This window comes from Aspergillus aculeatinus (assembly GCF_003184765.1).
Source record: "Aspergillus aculeatinus CBS 121060 unplaced genomic scaffold BO66scaffold_19, whole genome shotgun sequence".
In the NCBI taxonomy this organism is placed as follows: Eukaryota; Fungi; Ascomycota; class Eurotiomycetes; order Eurotiales; family Aspergillaceae; genus Aspergillus; species Aspergillus aculeatinus.
The window spans coordinates 466596-486534 of NW_020291488.1; the positions used below are offsets into that span (position 1 = coordinate 466596).

The window sequence follows — 19939 nt, forward strand, 5'->3', positions numbered from 1 at the left end:
TTCTTCTACTATAATATTTTAATAAAGTGCAGGATTCTGTACAGAGGGCGGCAGAACGGCCAAAAAAAGCAGACATTATGATTATAAGCTGTATAAAATCTCATTGCCTATAATAGTAATAATAAATACAAAGCTTTCTACTTCGCCTCTAGGGATTTAGCACTGGTGGTGTCTGCATTACTGCCGGTATTGATGGCAAACCATATCATAGGGTAGTTATTGCTCTTACCGCTTAGTCATAGCACGTGACAGGATTATTCACATACAGAGTAAGTTATAACTTGCACTTGCCAGAATATAGCTAAATGGTTCTGAGAGAACCACACTATATACAGCTGGGTCATGCATTAGCATAGCATTTTTGCACTTCGGAACAGGTTCGATATCCTCGGTTCGAACAAGAATTCCTCTAATCATCCCATATTTATGTTGTTAGACCTCTTTAAATCTTTCAGCGGATTCTCCCCAAGCCCAAGCATCTCGAAGAGCAGTGTTTGCTTCCATCACTGCATTGAAGCATGGCAGCCCTCAGTGAGGACTTACTTATCACCGTCAACAAGCTACAGGATCTTGTCTTCAACACCATTGGAAATGACTCCCTTGATCTACCCCAGATTGTGAGTGAACATCACCCATGGCCTGTTCTTTGCTGTGTCTTTTGCGACATACAATTAGACCATAGCAAACCTAACCATTTCCTACAGGTCGTTGTCGGCTCTCAATCTTCCGGAAAGTCATCTGTTCTTGAAAACATCGTTGGCAGAGATTTCCTGCCGAGAGGAAGCGGTATAGTGACAAGAAGACCCTTGATTCTTCAACTCATAAACATACCCAGTGAACGGCACGATAGACCTGAAGGTGACGAAGTTCACATACCTCACACTGCTGCAAGCGTTGCAGGACAAAATGAGTGGGCAGAATTCCACCATCTTCCCGGCCGCAAATTCGATGACTTTGCTCTCGTGAAGCAGGAAATCGAAGCCGAGACAGCAAGGATAGCGGGGAGCAACAAGGGCATAAATAGACAGCCCATAAATCTCAAGATTTTCTCACCCCATGTCCTCAATCTCACCATGGTTGACCTGCCGGGATTGACGAAGGTGCCTATTGGAGATCAACCGTCGGATATTGAAAAGCAAACACGGGCATTGATTCTGGAATATATAGCCAAGCCTAACAGCATCATTCTGGCAGTATCCCCTGCCAATGTCGACCTTGTGAACTCTGAAGCCTTAAAACTTGCGCGACAGGTTGATCCCATGGGTCGAAGGACGATCGGTGTCTTGACGAAGCTGGACCTCATGGATCATGGCACTAATGCCATGGATATTCTCTCTGGCCGCGTCTATCCACTGAAATTGGGCTTCATCGGCGTCGTCAATCGCTCTCAACAAGATATTCAATCCGGGAAATCATTGTCTGACGCACTGCAGGCTGAGCTGGACTTTTTCAGACACCATCCTGCTTATCGCAACATGGCAAACCGATGCGGCACTCAATTCTTAGCAAAGACCTTGAACACGACTCTTATGTCCCACATCCGCGATCGGCTTCCTGATATCAAAGCACGCCTTAACACTCTCATGGGACAAACACAACAAGAGCTTGCAAGCTATGGCAACAAGCAGTTCAGCGGCAAGGAACATCGCGGCTCGTTGATATTGCAATTGATGACGCGCTTTGCATCATCGTTCATATCTTCGATCGACGGAACCTCCTCCGAGATCTCTACCAAGGAACTCTGCGGTGGCGCTAGAATATACTATATATTCAACTCTGTTTTCGGCAATTCCCTTGAAACGATAGACCCCACTCACAACCTGACTGTCTCCGATATCAGGACGGCCATCCGAAATTCAACTGGCCCTCGCCCGAGTCTATTTGTCCCGGAGCTTGCCTTTGATTTGCTTGTAAAACCTCAGATCAAGATGCTGGAAGCTCCTAGTCAGAGGTGCGTCGAACTCGTTTATGAAGAGCTTATCAAGATTTGCCATACATGTGGTTCACAGGAGCTGCTTCGTTTTCCGCGTTTGCAAGCAAAATTGATTGAAGTCGTATCCGATCTCCTTCGTGAGCGCTTGGGCCCTTGCTCAGGATACGTGGAGTCCCTTATATCAATCCAACGAGCCTACATAAACACCAACCATCCCAACTTTCTTGGTGCAGCGGCAGCAATGTCATCCGTCATTCAAAACAAACAGGAGCAGGAAAGGAAAGCAGCTCTGGCAGAGGATAGAAGAAAAAGGGAAAAGCGCCGGCTCAAGGAACTTGGGGGGTTGAATGGCAACAACGCTGCTTCGTTGGAAGATGACGAAAATCCGCAATCCGAAATCAAGCCACCGAACGTCTCTAGCAGAAGCCAATCCGTGCGGGGTGCCAGAAGCATGTCTCCTCACCTCGGCAAAGCCCAAGACGGCGGCATTTCAGCTACACTGAATGGAACGCATTCGAACGCCTCGGCCACGTTTGGAGCAACGAACACTACCCGTGATTCATTCTTAAATTACTTTTTTGGCAAGGACGGCGTGCACCCAGTCACCTCGCTACCGCAGGTATCAAACACAAATAGACAGACTTCAAGCCCCCATGAGGCCAGTGTCAGCCATGGTTTGCGGCGGGCAGATCTGCGGTCTCCGATCATGCCGCCCGACGATTATATTACCACTGTGGAACAATCCAGTGATGTTGGTATTTCTGTGAGTCGACTATTTTATTTTCATCTTGAAAGAATAACAGCTAACCAACAAAACTTAGCCAAAGGATGACTCCGATTCCTCTTTGTCTGAACGTGAGATTTTGGAAACAGAATTGATCCGCCGATTGATCTCTTCATACTTTAACATTGTCAGGGAAACGATCGCGGACCAGGTGCCCAAAGCCATCATGCATCTGCTGGTCAATCACAGCAAAGATGTTGTGCAGAATAGGCTTGTTAGCGAGCTCTATAAGGAAGATCTGTTTGGCGAACTTCTATACGAGGATGATGGAATTAAAGCGGAGAGAGAAAAGTGTGAAAAACTTCTCGACACATACAAGGAGGCAGCGAAAATTGTGGGTGAGGTTTTGTAGAACGTTTGATCCAGCAAGGTCAGCCGCAGGCTATTAAGAAGCATTTGATGACATTGCTTTTTACGGTGTTCACTATCTGAAATCGCCAAGCATAGCCGTTCTCTAGGAGAAAACAATACCGTGGCACTGTTGCATTGTATACTAAGAATGTTTTCCTCTCACAAAGTCTCTAATCAAGTCAACCCTAACAGCATAGACTCCTTAGTGTTATCGAGTTCAGTTTACAGGTACATCAGATTGTGTAGAAATGCATCGAAGGTGTGATACAGCAGATTTGAATATTGCAAGCGACAAAAGAGCCTAGTGATATCTAGGCAATGAACTCATCTAACACATTAGATTTGAGTTTAATCTTTCTTCAGATGTGATTTTCTGCCACGTGCCCCTTCATAGCCATATAAGGCACCACCGAGAAATACCAATAGGGCACCGACAATGACTCCTGGCGTGAGAGAATTTCCAAAAATATATATAGACAACAAGAGTGAGGCGAGTTTGCGAATGTTCAGAACGATAGTGACGGTTAGCGAAGACGTTTTTGCAGACAAAAGATGTACCCCACGAATGCACAAGTATTGAGTCAGTGCATTTAACATAAGGTACATCAGGCGGGTTGGTATTGCTGCGAGAATTAATTGCAAAGGGTCAGAATCCAGTTTCAGTACTGAAAGCTGGGCAATCTTGCTGGCAATCGATGCTATACATGGTGAACTGCAGTGCCCCTTTGTTGTTGTAGAATTCTGATACAGAACTGCTCCATTTGACGTATGCGAAAAGAATAACGCTCGCCATTGAGTGGCGACTTGCGGATAAGTGGGCAAAAAGAGAGGCAGTGAGAGTACATGAGAATAGAAGAGAGCCTCTTTCCAGTGGTTCCGGCCATATACCTCGTAAAGTCGATCAGCGTAGATCCCCTGGAAGGCAGACAGGACCATTGCTACAGCAAGAACTGTAAATCCTGTCATTGTTGACACCGTCGATGCGCCTTGAATGTTGACTGATCGACCTTTCGCTCTGGCATCTGCCAGTGCGGCAGCAACGACGCCCAATGTAAGCATGAGCACAGAAAGCATCTGACCCCGTGTGTACCGCTTAGCATTGAATATGTAACCTATGACCATGGACGCCACAGGGCCTCCCGACCTAAGGATGATATGTAGGGGAACGGATATCTTGTACGCGAATGCCCAGTTGTTTAAGAGGTTGACGCTGATGAAGAAAGCTGTATAGACAACCCAGGATCTCAGAGGGATGGCACGCGGTCTAAGGTACAAGGAGCGAAACCCGGCAGACGGAGAAATGAAATCTGGAACGGCGACGACTGCAGTCAGGAGGAATTGGGCGAGCGTTATCAGGGGACCTCGAAAATTATCAGTACAGAAGCGAATTGGAATATCAACCGTGGGCGAGCAATCATTATTTACCGGAGCTAGGCTGTTCTCTAGGAGGTTGGGAGATCAGTATATCATTCTTCTATGCAGCCGAGTACACCAATCAACTTACTTGATAATTGCCTCGAGCGCGAAGACCTTCAGTTCAGACATCAGTAAGAGTACTTTCCTGCATTGGAATTAACTCACATTAGCACAGCAACCACCGAAGATCAAAGAAAACGTCAACGTCAAGTTCGACCATCTCAGTAGCGCTGAAGTGGCCAAGCCACTCCCAGCGCTGCGCAAGTCTTCGGATTCCGCTCCTCCAAACCCTCCGTACTTCCCGTTGTCGCGACTAACAATACACTTTTGAGTTTCCAATTCCCGTGGGTTGGTTGTGAGGAGGTCGACATCTGATGCTTGCTGGTTGAGGCTGGAGTGGACCCGTGGATGATCTCTGTTCATCTGTGTTGACGGCATTCCGTCTACAGCCCATTCCTTTTTCATGAGTAGACAAAACACGGCGGAGTTGATCCCGGAGACCAAGGGAGTATTGCGTTGGAGAAAGGCGGTTGGTAAGTAACAAATGCCCAGAGCCCTAGCCGACACGCAGCCTCTGGACCAGGAACTTAACTCTTAAAGCCCTGGCATTGTTCTGATTGGTTCAGTTGGCTATGCACGTACTTATAAGTTAGTCAATTCGGTAATATAACAAACATTAACCCAGGTGCTATGTAAAATAAGTTATTTAGACAGAGTGACCCTTTCACTTAACTAGTTGAACTAACTAACCGACTTTGGTCCGGCTTACTCGGTATTGATACGTTAACTAACTAATGCTAAGTTAGTTAACTCAAATAGTTAGTTACACTTACATATTCCAAGTCCAGAAGTTGGTAGCTGCTTCACGCTTTTATGAGGGGGTCCAAGGGTGACGAACGCTGATTGTTCTGCTGGATTACCAAGGTAGGTCAGTGGTTGTTGTAGTCTGGACATACAAATACCTAGGACCTCGGACTTGCACTGAGTTCCCAATGCTGGAGGGCCCCTTCCACTCCGCTCGGCCCGGGTTTGTTATCTGTATTCCCTGTAATTCTGAATATACTCCTCTTGAGCCTCTTGTGGTATAGTTATAGCTCCACCGTGCTATATCTAAGCAAGAAGATGTATATACAAGAATGAATACGGACCTGCTTTGTTTACTCTTTCTCTTTCTCTCTCTCTCTTTTACCGCTCTTGCTGTCCATATGGATGTTCGATTCTTACTATAAACAAACTGATCACTGACTAGTCAGTGCTTAGAAATAAGTAGAAACACCCTGGACTGGGCCGTATATTGCTAGACCTTTTATATATAATGAATAGACGGGTTAAATACATGTTACCTGAGTAAGTAAAGTGTTAGTACTATGTTGAACAAGCTACCGGTGGTCAAGGCTGTGTCATATGTAATATATAGATGAGAATAAACTATACCAGTTTTACCAACTTTGATTCCGAGTATATTAAAATTTACATATAATGTTATGTATAAGAATAATTACTCTGAGAAACAGATTGCCCCAGCGGCTTTCCCAGCATAATTCAACCGAACGGGAGCATGTAGGTATAAAATTACGGGCAGTACGAATAACAGATCTTGCTGTATATTCAGGCCCCGTATATGTATACCACGCAACTGCACTGACAGTAGAATAGCGTCTACCATCAGCGTCTTCCAAGATTCAGAAAAATAGGAACCAACCCGTGTGTCATGCCTAACGATTGATTCTGTGACTGATACGTGACCTCGAGCCAAGCTTTGTCCTAGAACCGTACTATTAGAGCTAATGCTATTCTGTTTATTCGAAGGGAAAGTGTTTCGGGTAAACAAAAGGTTGATAAGAGGATACACGGAAGGATTATTGTTCGCAGTCGGGGCTTACTTTACACCAGACCATGTGGAAGAGACCCAAACGCTTGAATCAAGGCAAGGATACCAAGCATGACAAGATCATTGAAACAAGTTCTCAGTTATCGTCTATGATTTCATCATCACTCAGAGTAAGCTCTCTCTCATCGGTCACAGACGGTAGATGAGACTCTAAAGTGTTATCCCAGCCTCGAATCCTTGTTTTCGGTATTTCTCCCAATAGTCCGACATTCGGACCAGGTGTCCCTAATTCACCGAAGAAGGTACGTGCTTTGTTGGACGCTTGCGGCTGGAGCCTGGTGAGTTTCGTAATCTTCTCGAGCTCCTGGCCTTCACTGGCTCCTCTGAGTAAACATGCCATATACGGCAATTGATGAAGTATAAGGTCACTGCGCGGTATCATGGTTGCTGTCACTGTTTGGCTTACATTCCGAGCGCCCTCGTGAATGAAATTGTTGCTAGTGCCCAGCTCCTTCTCGCTGAGGGGAGTAGTAGATTCAACTATTGAGCCTGGGGCAGGGTAACTAATCGAGCTCAAGAGCCTGCTTGACCACAAAGCTACGAGGCCCTCAACCTCCTCCATAATATGCAGTGACCGCAAAGAAGTCGGGTAAAGAAGTTGTTGGCTATGTCTTGGAGTCCCAATACCATCATTAAATGGAATCTTTCTTGACACTGGATAAGGAAGGGCGAATAGTAGCCCACGAGCGGCAACTTGGTAGCTGATTTCTTGCTGCCGCAAAGTCTCAACCGCAGCACTATTTCTAGTTGCATGTATGAAGAACCTATTTGTCCTTTTGGAAATAGGATACAACAAGTCGCTATCCGAAAGCGCACTAATGCAATCGTCAAGGCACTCTGTGAATGAGGCACCATCGCAAGATGGAACATAGTTCTCATGCAAAGTACTGATGAAAGTTTGTGTATCGGTACCGGTCTCATTATATAGTTCGTTGACCTGCACCTGTGATATTTTCGGCCGTCCATAATGACGCAAGTAGCTTGGAGGCATAACAGGCTGACCATCTTTCTTAGAGCTTGGATCGTCACGCTTGTTATACACAACCTTCCCAACAGCATGGAACAACCCCAGAGTGGTCTCTCGTTGGGTTATGAGCCCGAGTGCCTGCTCCTCCACCGGAGTAAGAGTGGGTGCTCTCCGGGAGGCTTTCTTGGCCTTAGACGGTTTCTTCATCTCGGCAAAATTACTGGACTTCAGGCAGATGAATTCCAGCCGGGCAGCCGCACTTCGAATATCCCCGTTCTGAGATAGGCTGCGCATTGTAGCGGGTGATAGTGCTCGCTCAGATTTAGAAACGCGGCCTTCCTTCTCTAAGATCAAATTTAAGGCTCTGAACATGAATGTGGGAGCTATACTATTGAAGTCAATAATTCTTGTTCCTGGATGATTGCAGATCGCCGGGCCTAGCAATCGATGAGCTGTGATGTTATCTGAAAAAGAAGAGCATGAGTCGAGAAGTGTCTCTGAGATAATTATGACCATTGGAGAGCAGGGCACTATGTCCATCTCTCGAGCGGAGCCTGCCGTTACTAGGTACCGCTGAACAGCCATTCTGAACAGAGATAGATTAGAAGATTGCGTTATTAGTGAAGGGAATTCCTCGATCAGTATTAAACGCCGTCGCGGCGAAAAGCCCTCTATGGCGCCCCTTTGACCTTCGGAGAAATTGCTCGGCAGGTCAAGGTCGAGGCCAGGGAGCTCATTAGCCCTCTCCAGAAAATCACCAAATTGTAAGGCGACGGAATTCGGCAAGTTGGTGACAGAGTCAGATGCCGCTGGATTTCTCCATTCAATTATCTCAAACCCCAGAGTCTCTGACAGAATGGAAACCGTGGTTGTCTTGCCACTTCCTGAAGGACCACGGAGGATAAGTAACTTCCGCCATTGTCAGTAATGAATAGTTTGGACTCGATGTTATACATAGTCGAAACATGATAAAGGGAGTCATTCAACAAATGGCCAGGCTACATACCCGTTCACCCGTCCCATGGAATGCATTATTCAGCCAAGTTTTCACATCGGAGATCTTCCTGCTATGAACTGCCAGTTCACTTATATCTTTTGGAGGGAATCTCTGAGCCCACGGCAAGTCTGCATGATCTGCATTGAACGGGCGAGAGAGTCGAGGTTGGGAATAACAAACGGGGGGGATGACGAATCGTTTGGTAGTGTTGGAGCTTTGACTATAAGGCAGTTCCTTCTGATGAAATGGACGAACACCTTCCCGATCGTTGGCAACATTTGTGATGTCCTCGCGTAGACAGGTACCATCGTCTGCAAAATGCTGTGTAAATATCTCATCAAAAGAGTCATAGTCATCTTCAATGACGTCGTCAAATGGGCCTGGTGCTTCCATTGCTATGTTCGTCTTCGCATACTCATTCGTCTCAGGACGAAATTTCTGGCCGGACTTTGCAGGGCCGCAAAAATCGAGTGGGGTGGATTGTGTTAAAGAGAGATCTGAAGGTGCTTTGCGCTTCATCCTCGCTATGGCGAACGCCGCCTCCAGCTTGACGGAAGGAAGACCCAGTCAAGCAAGACAGGGACTCAGACAAGCGAACAGACTAGAATGGTTGTCGTCGCAGAGTTTTCACCGCTGTGGTCTCCCCAGCTTCATCACAACCTCTGCCGTAGCTAAGCTAGGTACATGTGCATTTGTTTGTTGTCCATGGAAATTAACGTGACCATGGCCTGGATGGAAGGATGCGGCTCATGACGAGTGATCAAACGGAAAGAGGACGGATGAGGACGATACAATGACTGCAGCGGGCGAGAATCGTCAGCGAGGCCAGGCCTAATCATAGGACCCTGAGTTCCGGGATGTCGATAGAGCTTCGGGAGATTGGTGGTCCAACCTGTGTCCCGAACCGTGGCCGGATAGTTCTGCCGAGCCGAACAAGTTTCTATGTAGCCTGAGGTTGTAACGTTATGTACAGTACAACATGTCCCTTCCATGTGTGGGCGATGAGGTTTTGTACGGCTCACAACCTGGCCGCCTGCTCTCTTGGACCGCTCTGCCGCCCTTCTGCACGGACTCCCGTACCCCATCAAAAGTCAAAACACTACAGACTGCGTAGGGGGGCCCAATGGTCCCCCCGCTCACCGCTTGTATGTACTTGAAGAAGCCATTCGGTAAATCAGATTTACGAAAGATGCGAGACCTACGTAGGTATTATGCTTGGCATTATGGATTACTAGAGAGAAGACTATGTAATGTCTTCTTAATATATGTATGGTCAATGCATATAGTGAATGAACCCATCAAGGACCCCCGAAGACATCGTAATAAAAATCATTGTCGAGGCCTTCACGCGAAGGGACGCCCGGCGTCTCACTGACGAGTGCTAGGTCGTCGAAGCGAACGTTCAATAGACGGATTTTGAGCCCGTAGTCGCTGATTAGTTCTATTAATTTGCTTGTTTCTGCCGTAATAGGTTGCTGGTTAAGTAGCATTAGTAAACCATCGAGCCACTCTGATGCTAGGCTGGGGGACTGTGGATGCAAGTTTAGCAGTATGCACTCCCCGGGCGAAGACTTGCTGAGTTGTCGAGAATGATGGCTGGCGTCTTGTGTGCTGCCCTTCGTCCTTGCTGTATAATCAGGAAGGCCATGAATTGTTATCTTCATAGAAGGGTTGTTGTGGGGCCGGGTCTTCATCGCTGATGGAAAGTATTCATCAGACAACTTCGAGACGTTGGATACCACGGAAGACACAATGGAGAGGTCGACTGAGCGATACAGTAAGTGTTCAATAAAGCTCAAAGCGAGGGGTAAGTGCTAGGAAGGCCATACTCACTTTTATTCGGTAGAACGTCTACTTGAGGACTTACTTCCTGCCGATGCTCGAAGTCACCAAAGTGCAGAAATCGCCGATTATGCGATAGCTGAATATACCGCCAGGAGGGTTTTTTCGATGCCTGTTCCAAGTCCAAATCGTCTTCGTTCGGGAACCAACCGCCTCGAAGCAGAGATCTTATGCGCTGCTCTTTCACAAATTGAAGGGACTCGTGGTATAGCTCTCCGCGCATATTTCGTAGATGTTGCCCCCAAGCATCTTCGTATGTAAGCTCCATTAGTTCCATCTGTAACTCGCGAAGGCGCCCGTAGTCAAAATTGACTATGTCTTCCTCCACATCTTGCACATCCTTGGTGCGAGGCGCCCTACCGACGATCGATTCAAGAAGCACACGAATGAGCTCCACGATCTTGTCATAATCTTCAATCTCGGCACCCGTGGTTTTCCACAGACGGAAGAACGCATGCAGCCCAGCGACATGCAATCGTGTCCAGTGTAACAGTAGAGGCTGAAATAGACTTTCAACATTCAATCGAGAATCTATCAGCAAGGATGTTTTGACATCTTCTATCTCTGATCTGTCGACTTCAAAGTGATTGTAGAGAATACAGGTGACGGACAACGAAGCACGAGCAATTGGACAACGTTGATCTGCTGGCCTTGTCGATTGCTCCAGTATGATTTTCTGGAATTCATCTTGATTGTTTCTGACATAATCTGCCAAGTCCATGAGTCCCAGGAAGCCTGTACATTCAAATTGCATCACTGGACTTTCGGTTTCGAAGCCAAGTCGCCGCCACTTTTCTGGGTCATGGCGTTTACATCGACGGACATCCTCCCCGGTTTCAGTGCCCTTGTCACGACTTCGTTCCAAAGAACTAGCCACGTAAATCCCCTTCAACGCTCTTCTATGTTCTGGCTTCTCTAGATCCAGTGCAATGTCTCGCCATTTCCGCAAAAGAACTTTGGTAAGATATTGAAACTCGATCAGTGGATGTATGTGGTCCTGCATGGCACTTCCTTGCATCAGGGAGTATACTGCCCGTATGACTCCCAGATCCTGTAGCCTCTGAATGAATTTTGGCCATTCTAAATCTGTATCGTTTGTGACGGAGTCACGCATGAGTGAATTGATCAGTTGCAATGCATTGGCGCAGAGCGCATGGTCTGCGGAGGATAGTCTGCTGACAAGCATCTCCAGGAACTGCGGATAGATGGCAATTGCAGGCTTTAGCGCGCGAGATCCGAAGCCTCCAGTCTGCGTAATATCATCTCCTGCGTGCGGGTGTGACACTATGGACACTAGTATAGACATAGCGCCCCTTAAGATGTTGACAAGGGGGTGTGTCACAATGAGCTCAACAACCTGAGATACAATGACTACCAGTCAGTCATTGTACAACAAATATTCGACGATACATTGACGAGGTCTTGATTGGGCCACATACTCTTTCGACCACTTCCTGGTCTACGAAGTCCCAGCCCTTATCGACTTCTAGTAGTCTTGCGAAGCTTGTTAGGCTATATGCCAATGTGTTACCAGTTGCATGTAAGATCAAATAGCGTAGCCTGACAAGTCCGCCTTCCGCAATGAATATATCGGCAAAAGAAGGGTCGCCAATGCTGCTCTGCAGCTTGAAAACTGCCATTTTGCGCACTCCATCTTCATCGCTCCCTAACCTCTCCACAAGTTCCGATATGCTATTCTCCATCGAGACTGTTTTGTGTGGTGCTTTAGTCTCTGGATTTGATCAAAGCCTGACCGATGCTCGAACTAAGCAGTATGGTTATGCAAGACGTTCGGTCGAGGAGGTGAATTTCAAGTTTTTCATCCTGTCGGGGTTGAAAAGTAGAAAGAGGGATAATCAGGAGGTGGGCTGCCAAGCAGCCGTACCTACTGTACTTTACTTGCTTCGCACCTTGAGTTAAGTTACGGCTGGGGCAAGCCACCCTAGTCAGCAATATGTTTCGAATCTCTCTCTATTTGTACGGTACGGGCGCAAGTTAATTCCTCATCTCAGACGTCTAGAAATGCGTAGAGCTTGTCAATTTATTTGGGCCAAGCCCAGCATCAGCACTACCAAGCCAGGCGATTTACCATCTCTGCCAATGTCTGAATTTCATGTAAGTATAAGCCAAGTACAACAGTGTACTGGAACTTCGTATTATTGCGCATGTAGTGTACGTAAGTGTACGGCGCATGATCGGGTTTTCGAAACCTGTTACGCTCTGCTCTGGACTTATTAGAGGATAACTGCTGTTGACACCGGCCGTAATTCTAATGCTACCGGAGGTAAGTCTTATACAGTAGGCAGTGGAAGCTATACACACTTTATAACGTATTTGGTAAGCGAGTCGGCCATGTAAGCCAGTCGGCCACCCATATATTACATATAAAATAGCTGATTTTTAAGTTATATTATTTTCACTAATTTCTATTAAATCTTTTTAAAACTGAATATTAAATATTATATATATATAATCTTCTTATTTATAGAAGATAAAGTTTTAATTATCTTTATTAGCTTTTATATACACTATTTATATATCTTATAAAAATAATACTTTATTAGAGAATTACTACTGGTCAATAATAGATTTTAGAAGAAAATAAACTAATTTATTTTTTAAGTAAGTTCTTAGATTATATATTACAGATTTTCTAAAGTATATATTCTAAGATTATTGAAATATTCAAAGATTAAAATCAGCTTTGTATATATAATACATAGGTGGCCGACTGGCTTACATGGCCGACTCGCTTACCGATTACGTTACTATGTATAAGCACAGACTGATATATACCAGTATTAAGATATACTCTATTAATCCTAATAAAGAATAAAAACAAAACTCTCTAAAGAACCCTGATAGCAATACCTTCGACCCCTAAGAACCCTAACAATCCCTAATGTAACCCCTGATATAACAGGACTTGTATTGTAAAAGGCTGTATTCTGTAATAAAGTACCGGTAGCATAAAATGTTTATAGCTTCCACCGCCTACTGTATAAGACTTAGCTCCGGTAGCAATAAGAATTCGACTGGTGTCAATAGCAGTTATCTTATCAGAGTTGGGTTAGCCTGGACATGTTAACTTAATGGACTGTGTGGATCTAGAATATGTAGGTACTCATACGCAGTACGTACCGTCGTACAGTAAGTGAAGTGGCCCGATCGAGTCGAGGAAAATTGGTACGTACCCGTGACCCCTGTGACCCTTCCTTTGACAAAGCAGCCATCTAATTTACATATTCGAACTATGAAAAGCTACAGTACCAAATACTGCGTACCTTCTTAATTTCATCACTCCGGTTCTAGACCTCCAGTATACTTGGCCACTTTATGTTTCTCAGTGCTAAACAGCGACCTGCTTCGCATAGGTTGTGGTATTACCTAATACATACATGCTCCCCCCATTGAAGCTTATATTCCAGTCTTGATGCTATTCGAGTATCTACCATGCCACACATCCAAGCTGAGCCCGGCGACTTTTCTCTCTGAGCACCCAACATGAAGAAAAGGACCCGTGACGATGTACTTGCTAGGTATGGTTTCAAGATTTGCTTACGGGACTGGGATTCTGCCATCACTTTTGGTACCGTGTGGGAGAGAAAAAGGCTGACTGCGGAATTCTGGTATGCAGCAAGAGAATAGTCTTGCCACCTTTTCATGAAATAAGCCCTCAAATCCCTGCCAATTTGCTGGATATCGCAGAAGATAGTCACGAACAAGGTTTATGTCAACGGACTTCCGCGAGGAGACAGCGGCTTCAGAAACAATCGTCACCGACGCAATCACTAACACTTGCAACCTCGCATATCTACTCTTCCCAAGTATCCTACCAAAGTCTCTCTCCGAAATCTCACCAACCGTCAACCTTCTGCTTACTCCCCTGTCATATTTGTCATAGGCGGCCCACAACAAAGGAGACACTAGATGCCTATTCCAATTGCGAAATATGTGCGCAAAGAAGCTGTTATATTTGCCTCCGTTCATGTGATGCTGTTGACTGCAGTGGCTCGATCAATACCCTAGTAAAGCCCTCAGGCTTTATAGACGAGGATCGTCGTGGCATGAGGAGGCAGACTCGATCACGAAGAATTTGCTCATCGTGTGCAGTTGAAGGTCTGAATGAAACAGGTGCTGTAGTGGCAAGGTGTCTTGATTGTGTGCTGAATACGACGCCTCGATGGCAAAGTATTCCACCCGGGTAGGAGAAGACTTGGATTCATAAAGATGTCTCGTGAGATCAGGCGCCCCTTTGCTGTGCGCCCACGCAAGCAGCAAGAGTGGGAATGTAAGCCACAAATCATTCATTCGACTGAAGGCGCTCGCTACGAGCCCCTGATGCTGAATGAGAGCCTATTATGACTGTCACATACAAAACCCTGAGGAGGCGGGGCCTGCCCGAATATCCCGGTTATCAAGGATGCTTACAGCAGCGTTGAACGCATGAGTAGGCATCACCTGCAGACCACTAACAAGGCAATTCGGCATCATGAATAGTCTTGCCCGATGGCTTCAAGCAGGAAGGGGGTGCGATGATTACTAGCAAGACATATGAAAAGAATCTCTCACCCTGGAATAGAACAACAAGTGGAGAGAGCCTAGGATCGGAAAGCAAGCATCAATAACTATGTGAGCGAGGCGCAAACATTGATCATGAATAGTTTCATCGGTTGAATATATCTTCCGGCCAGTGATCACCTGGAAATCCTAGGAATAGTGGTGGTTATGGAGCAGCCCACCTGGCTCGAGAAATCATACAAAGAAAACTAGAGTGTAATCTTAGTCTGAATGTGGCTGATCTTCCGCGTTCCGACTTATTCTGGTCTTGTCTATTTGGGCATTGATCCTCCAGCAAGAGGTTGGTCATGAGACACTGATAACGACTTTGAACCTGATAAAAAGATCTAGATGCTGCGCTGGTGTATACACAGACCACCCCGTAATCATTCTCAACACTTTCAACGGCCGAACCTCATCTGAGCCCCAGCATAATGCCAGAGTCCCCGTAGAAAGCCATGATATTCAACTGCTTCTTCAGAGGTATTGGTCCCGCTACTTCTACCGCCAGTGCAAAACATTTCGGTCAGTCGAACGTGCCAAGGAGGGTATCCGTCTAATTTTAGAAAGGCGCCGAATACTAGCAGAAGGTCGGGCTCAGGCTTTGCGACAAACCTGAACTGGTCCGAAGCCTTGTTGTTGTCATTCGAGGTTGGCGAACTTGGCCGAGTCGGCTGAGTAGTAATCTCACTAATTTCTGCATCGACCAATTCTAAGGTAATATCTTCGGGTGACAATTTTCCGCTCTGGGACATCTCCGCCAAAGTTTTAGTCAGGTCGACAAAGGTCTCCCTGCCATCAGTGGCGGAGAGCAGAAGCACCGTCAAGGATCCATTCTTGCAATCACTAGCGACATCTTGTGGCAGCTGGTCAAAGACAGGATGATGGGGCGCAAATAGGCGCAACCGGGGTTGTTGAATAGGAGAGCCATAGTAAGAACACATTTTGTTTGTGATAGCCTGGTGAAGTATAGGAATGCAGGATTTCAGAGCCCCTGCGGATGTCGCCCAATTCATTAGCATTTAGCACTGGCTTAGCTCTGTAGATTGCCGTCAAGGGCCGGGTCTACTTACCGCTTTTTTCGTAAACACTCAACACTGGTATTCCGGCACTCACGCTCCAAGCTGCAAGCTCTGCAACTTCGTCCATCAAAACGCTAAGGGCGTCATCCTCCTTGCGAAGCGACAGGATGACACTCAAGTGTTCGGGTAGGCGCTTGAGGCCTTTCACATCTTTCCTGATCAATTCAGGGGTTCGATGGTGATAATATATGACTGCACATATCCGGTCCACGGTGGCATGGTAGCTTTGAAGGAGCCGAATTATAATTCCAAAGATGATATGAACGAAGGTGTATACAATACGATGGATTTGTGCCTTGACGAAAGTTCGTACAGGAGCCCTTCGGTGGGCTTTGTTCTGCCGCTGCGGTGACCGTCGTTGGAGGTCAGAGGGGTCTGGGAGATATGGCCTCAAAATGTTTTCCCGGTCAGCAGCACTGAGCTTGGTCCCTCGAGAGCGTACATCGTTGCGGAAAAGCTCTCTGTCATGTTGCGAGACCATGTTTTCTTTTTTAGATGTACATGAATATGTGCGAAGTGATTGCGCCGGGTGGTGAGAGGTCAAAAATGGGTAAAGCGCCCTGCAGGCTGCTAGTTAACTTAATGGTGAACCTGCCACAAAAACCTGTGAGCGTCTTCTGGATGGCCATACAGTACGGAGTAATCTGGATGTTGTTGCGAAACCGGGAAACAAAGCCTCAACACGACTGCAGGAACAGGCGGAATACATACGCTGTTTGTTTGCCCCGAGACACGATAATCAAGCGCGAGGTGGTCATATAGAACAAATACACGTACATATAACTATGGCTCAAGATTATCGTTTATGTAATCAACTGCGGGGCGAGGCTGTCCATCACTGTTACGAGGAAGCAAGCTACCTCGTCTACTCCGTACTCCGCACGTCCCGTGGCTGCACTCGAGCTGCAAATACATTTTGTCCATGGACTGCTAAGTCAATGATCGCAACTCCTCTACCAGCATAAAGCTAATGCCAATGTGGGAGGATCCCGCCGACAGACCAGAATATGCCGGACGATGTGTCAACAAATCCCCTTCCTAATGCTGTGTCTCGTCCGGTATTCCCTCAAGGTCCCGGCTTCACACTCGAAGACTTCTCTAGCCGTGATTTCATCGTGAAGGAGTTTATTGAATCTCTTTCCGAAAATGCAGTGAACACTCGGCGACCTACAGGAGCATCAGGAGGTGGAAGCCAGCCGTTTGACCCCAAACCGCTGATTCGGACGTTTGAGCATGCGCAGCGGCGACTAGGTGATATATCAGGCGACCTCGAGATAAGAGAAAATGAATTATCTGCTGCAGTCCGCAGGGCAGAGGCACAGCATACTCAGAATCTGAACACCCTAGGACGAAAATTAAGTCAAACCATCGAATCTTTCCAGCAACTCGATACGTCGCTCAATGGCGCAGGGTTATCTGGAGGAGAGGTTTCCGAGAGCACAGGCAATATGGCTGTCGAGACAGGACGTAAGCTCGAGGAATTAGATCGTCAAAGGCGTCGGGCGCTTGACGCACACTTTCTCCTCGAATGCTGGGATGGTGTGAGCAACAGAGGGGAGTTAACCCTTTTGGAGAATTTGAGAAGGTCAGGAACAGGTGAGGCCAAGGTTCGATCGGCACAGATTGCGCGCCAGTTGCTCAGAATCAGCCAGCGACTTGACACTGAAAGTTGGAGTGAAGTAGCGGGAAGACATAACGGGTCCCACGCAAATGGAACTATAGCAGATGAATCCGGGAGCACAAAGGGCAATGTCATTCGGCCAAATACGCGAGAAATTATTGAGAAGTTCTCCGAGACGCTAGAGAATGACTTGTTGAAGCAATTCGATGACTTCTACAGGAAAGCTAATTTTGAAGGCATGAAGGATTGCGCAACAGTGCTCCAAGATTTCAATGGTGGTGCAAGTGTGATTGCTTTGTTTGTGAACCAACATCAGTTCTTTATTGACCGCAGCCAGCTTGTGACCGAAGAAGTCGGAGGAGATCCAGAAGCCTGGGAAATGCTTGCAGATCCCGACGCTGAACCGTCAAAAGTGGAGCCCAGCCTACAGTCACTCATTGATGAAGTCAAAGTTGTGGTGCAAGAAGAGTCCGCGATCATCAAAAGGGCCTTCCCGTACTACGAACAAGTACTCGGAAAGTTCCTGCAGCGAGTATTCCAGCAGTCGATTCAACAAAGACTCGAGATGGTCTTGGATAAGGCGAACAGCGTTTCATCACTAGCATTTCTACGTTCTCTACAAAGTTCTCGCAGTTATTTAAGCGCCTTAGTCGATGACTTGAAAGCTCATGGATTGACTGAACATCCCGACCCTATCTCGTCACAGACAGCCCTCATTCTCGATCAGCAACTGGAGGATCTGTTTGTGCCCTATTTTGTGGGTTCATCTTACATAGAAAGAGAGAGAAGGAATTTGGAAGAATTATACACCTCCTTACAATTCAGGTTCACCACTTTCCACGCTCGCAGGAAGAAAGCGGTGACAACGTTTATGGCATCTCTCTCCAAAGCAGGCACGGAGGTTCTTGTCTCCGCAAGAGATGCACATATTGCACGCCTTGAGTCCTCCGAGCTTCCTGCAATACAGAAGATGCTCTTACTCAGGTTGGCGGGGCTAAGGGAAGCCACTGATCCCAGTAAACCCACAGACATCAAGCTTACAGAAGATGACGGTCTCCCCAACATTGCTCATGCAAAGAGAATGCTCAAATGGCTTGCTGAAGCAGTTGGTAGAGGCCTAGAGCTCAGCATGACTAGCGAGACTCCCAAGGATATGCTTGCTCTTCTGAGCCTTCTTCTCGCGATGATGGGAGAGGGCTATATTGAAGTTTGCTTAGACGCCGCTCTGGATGTAGCCGCATCCCAGGAATCAGGCAGAACTGAGCCTGATTTCGGGTATATACCGGCCATTCGGAACGCTATCAGTGTCGCCAACTTAATGGTCATGTGCATTAACACATTGCTTATCCCTCTTGCCGCAGGCAGTATCACAATTCGCCGAGAAATGGAGAAAAAAACGAACCTGATAACAATAAGAATTGAGGAGAAGATAAATTCCATAGAGCAGAAGGTTATTGACGCAACCTTAGCCTGGGTGAACAAACTTCTTTCTGGTCAGAAGAAAAATGACTTTCGACCAAAGGAGGGTGACAATGCGACTTGGTTAGAGAGGCTACAAACACCGGTCAGTCACTGCGCTATGCCTTTCCCGCAAGCCCGTTACCTCAAGTGCTCTCAGGACGTGTACTAATCGATCTCAGACATGTGCGTCAATTTGTGCTTTCTTGGCTCGTGCGCATAACGTCCTCAAGGGCTCGCTACCACCTAGTGGCTCTAATCTCCGCCAGTTGCTTACAGAGATTGCTCTTGGAACAAGAAGTCTTCTCCTTGAACATTTCAAGCGGTTTGTTGTGAATGGGCCAGGAGGTCTCATTGTAACCAAGGATATGACACAGTATACCGATCTTTTGAAAAGCTGGGATATTGAGGAGCGGGTAAAATGCCCGGGTGGTGCGCTAGATGTCCTACTAGAAGTCGGAAACCTTTTCGTCATTGGCTCTGAAGCATTGCAGGAGCGGATACGTGGGGGCGCAGTCAGCGCTGCCGGCGGAAATACTGGTAATGGCAACGCCACTACAGGCCCAGGACGCGGCATTGGAGGTCCCACTCAAGAGGATACAGGCCTCAGTGTTCAGGAAGTCAAGGCTTATGTTTCTCGCAGGGAGGATTCTAACACCGCTGCCCTGCAGGTCGTGCTCAATAATCTTTGATATGAATAGCATCCAGGCCCAAAATGATATATGGGGCGCAAGTGCTTGTATGTTGAGAAATAGGATCTCCATTTCGGGTCAGCCAAGATTCTATCTCATCTGATGCCCCTGTAGCTTGCATACACAGGTGATTGTGTCCATGGCACCGTTAGATGAGGTTGAAACGGAATCAGTATTACTGTGGGTGCGGGCGTCGCTACACTTGTACCGTGATCTATCCTATTCGTATAGTTACATCTTCTGGGTGCTAGGTAGCCCTTTCAGGCACATGACCTTAGGGCCTCATATATAATACCTTTCGTCAGTCTGACTAAACGCCATGAACGTTAGTCTCAGGATCTCCTA

General features: G+C 46.8%; 6 protein-coding genes across 6 annotated transcripts; 2 read left to right on the forward strand and 4 right to left on the reverse strand.

Moving 5' to 3' along the window:
* The first annotated feature begins 317 nt into the window (after positions 1-317).
* On the forward strand, positions 318-3265 carry BO66DRAFT_428232 (dynamin-related GTPase DNM1). The gene is made up of 3 exons (XM_025650396.1): positions 318-617; positions 705-2696; positions 2755-3265. The coding sequence occupies exons 1-3, from the start codon at positions 519-521 to the stop codon at positions 3067-3069; spliced, it is 2406 nt and encodes an 801-aa protein (XP_025504866.1). The 5' UTR covers positions 318-518; the 3' UTR covers positions 3070-3265.
* Positions 3266-3416: 151 nt separating this feature from the next.
* BO66DRAFT_320964 (putative UPD-GlcNAc transporter (Mnn2-2)) lies at positions 3417-4907 on the reverse strand (the record flags this gene model as incomplete). The annotated part of the gene is made up of 4 exons (XM_025643692.1): positions 3417-4429; positions 4494-4510; positions 4573-4598; positions 4650-4907. The coding sequence occupies 4 exons, from the start codon at positions 4905-4907 to the stop codon at positions 3417-3419; spliced, it is 1314 nt and encodes a 437-aa protein (XP_025504867.1).
* Positions 4908-6241: 1334 nt separating this feature from the next.
* On the reverse strand, positions 6242-9329 carry BO66DRAFT_63753 (putative cell cycle checkpoint protein Rad17). Its single transcript, XM_025653459.1, has 3 exons — positions 8349-9329; positions 6368-8251; positions 6242-6248 (listed from the first exon to the last, which is right to left on the reverse strand). The coding sequence occupies exons 1-2, from the start codon at positions 8856-8858 to the stop codon at positions 6452-6454; spliced, it is 2310 nt and encodes a 769-aa protein (XP_025504868.1). The 5' UTR covers positions 8859-9329; the 3' UTR covers positions 6242-6248; positions 6368-6451.
* Positions 9330-9637: 308 nt separating this feature from the next.
* Positions 9638-12055, reverse strand: BO66DRAFT_372555 (ELMO/CED-12 family protein; the record flags this gene model as incomplete). The annotated part of the gene is made up of 3 exons (XM_025645502.1): positions 11621-12055; positions 10173-11538; positions 9638-10104 (listed from the first exon to the last, which is right to left on the reverse strand). The coding sequence occupies exons 1-3, from the start codon at positions 11882-11884 to the stop codon at positions 9638-9640; spliced, it is 2097 nt and encodes a 698-aa protein (XP_025504869.1). The 5' UTR covers positions 11885-12055.
* A 2931-nt stretch (positions 12056-14986) lies between these two features.
* On the reverse strand, positions 14987-16521 carry BO66DRAFT_348070 (ditrans,polycis-polyprenyl diphosphate synthase). The gene is made up of 2 exons (XM_025644639.1): positions 15815-16521; positions 14987-15735 (listed from the first exon to the last, which is right to left on the reverse strand). The coding sequence occupies exons 1-2, from the start codon at positions 16302-16304 to the stop codon at positions 15143-15145; spliced, it is 1083 nt and encodes a 360-aa protein (XP_025504870.1). The 5' UTR covers positions 16305-16521; the 3' UTR covers positions 14987-15142.
* Positions 16522-16706: 185 nt separating this feature from the next.
* On the forward strand, positions 16707-19693 carry BO66DRAFT_372561 (exocyst subunit SEC10). The gene is made up of 2 exons (XM_025645503.1): positions 16707-19008; positions 19085-19693. Exons 1-2 carry the CDS (start codon positions 16831-16833, stop codon positions 19592-19594), a joined length of 2688 nt encoding a protein of 895 aa, XP_025504871.1. The 5' UTR covers positions 16707-16830; the 3' UTR covers positions 19595-19693.
* The last annotated feature ends 246 nt before the right edge of the window (positions 19694-19939 follow it).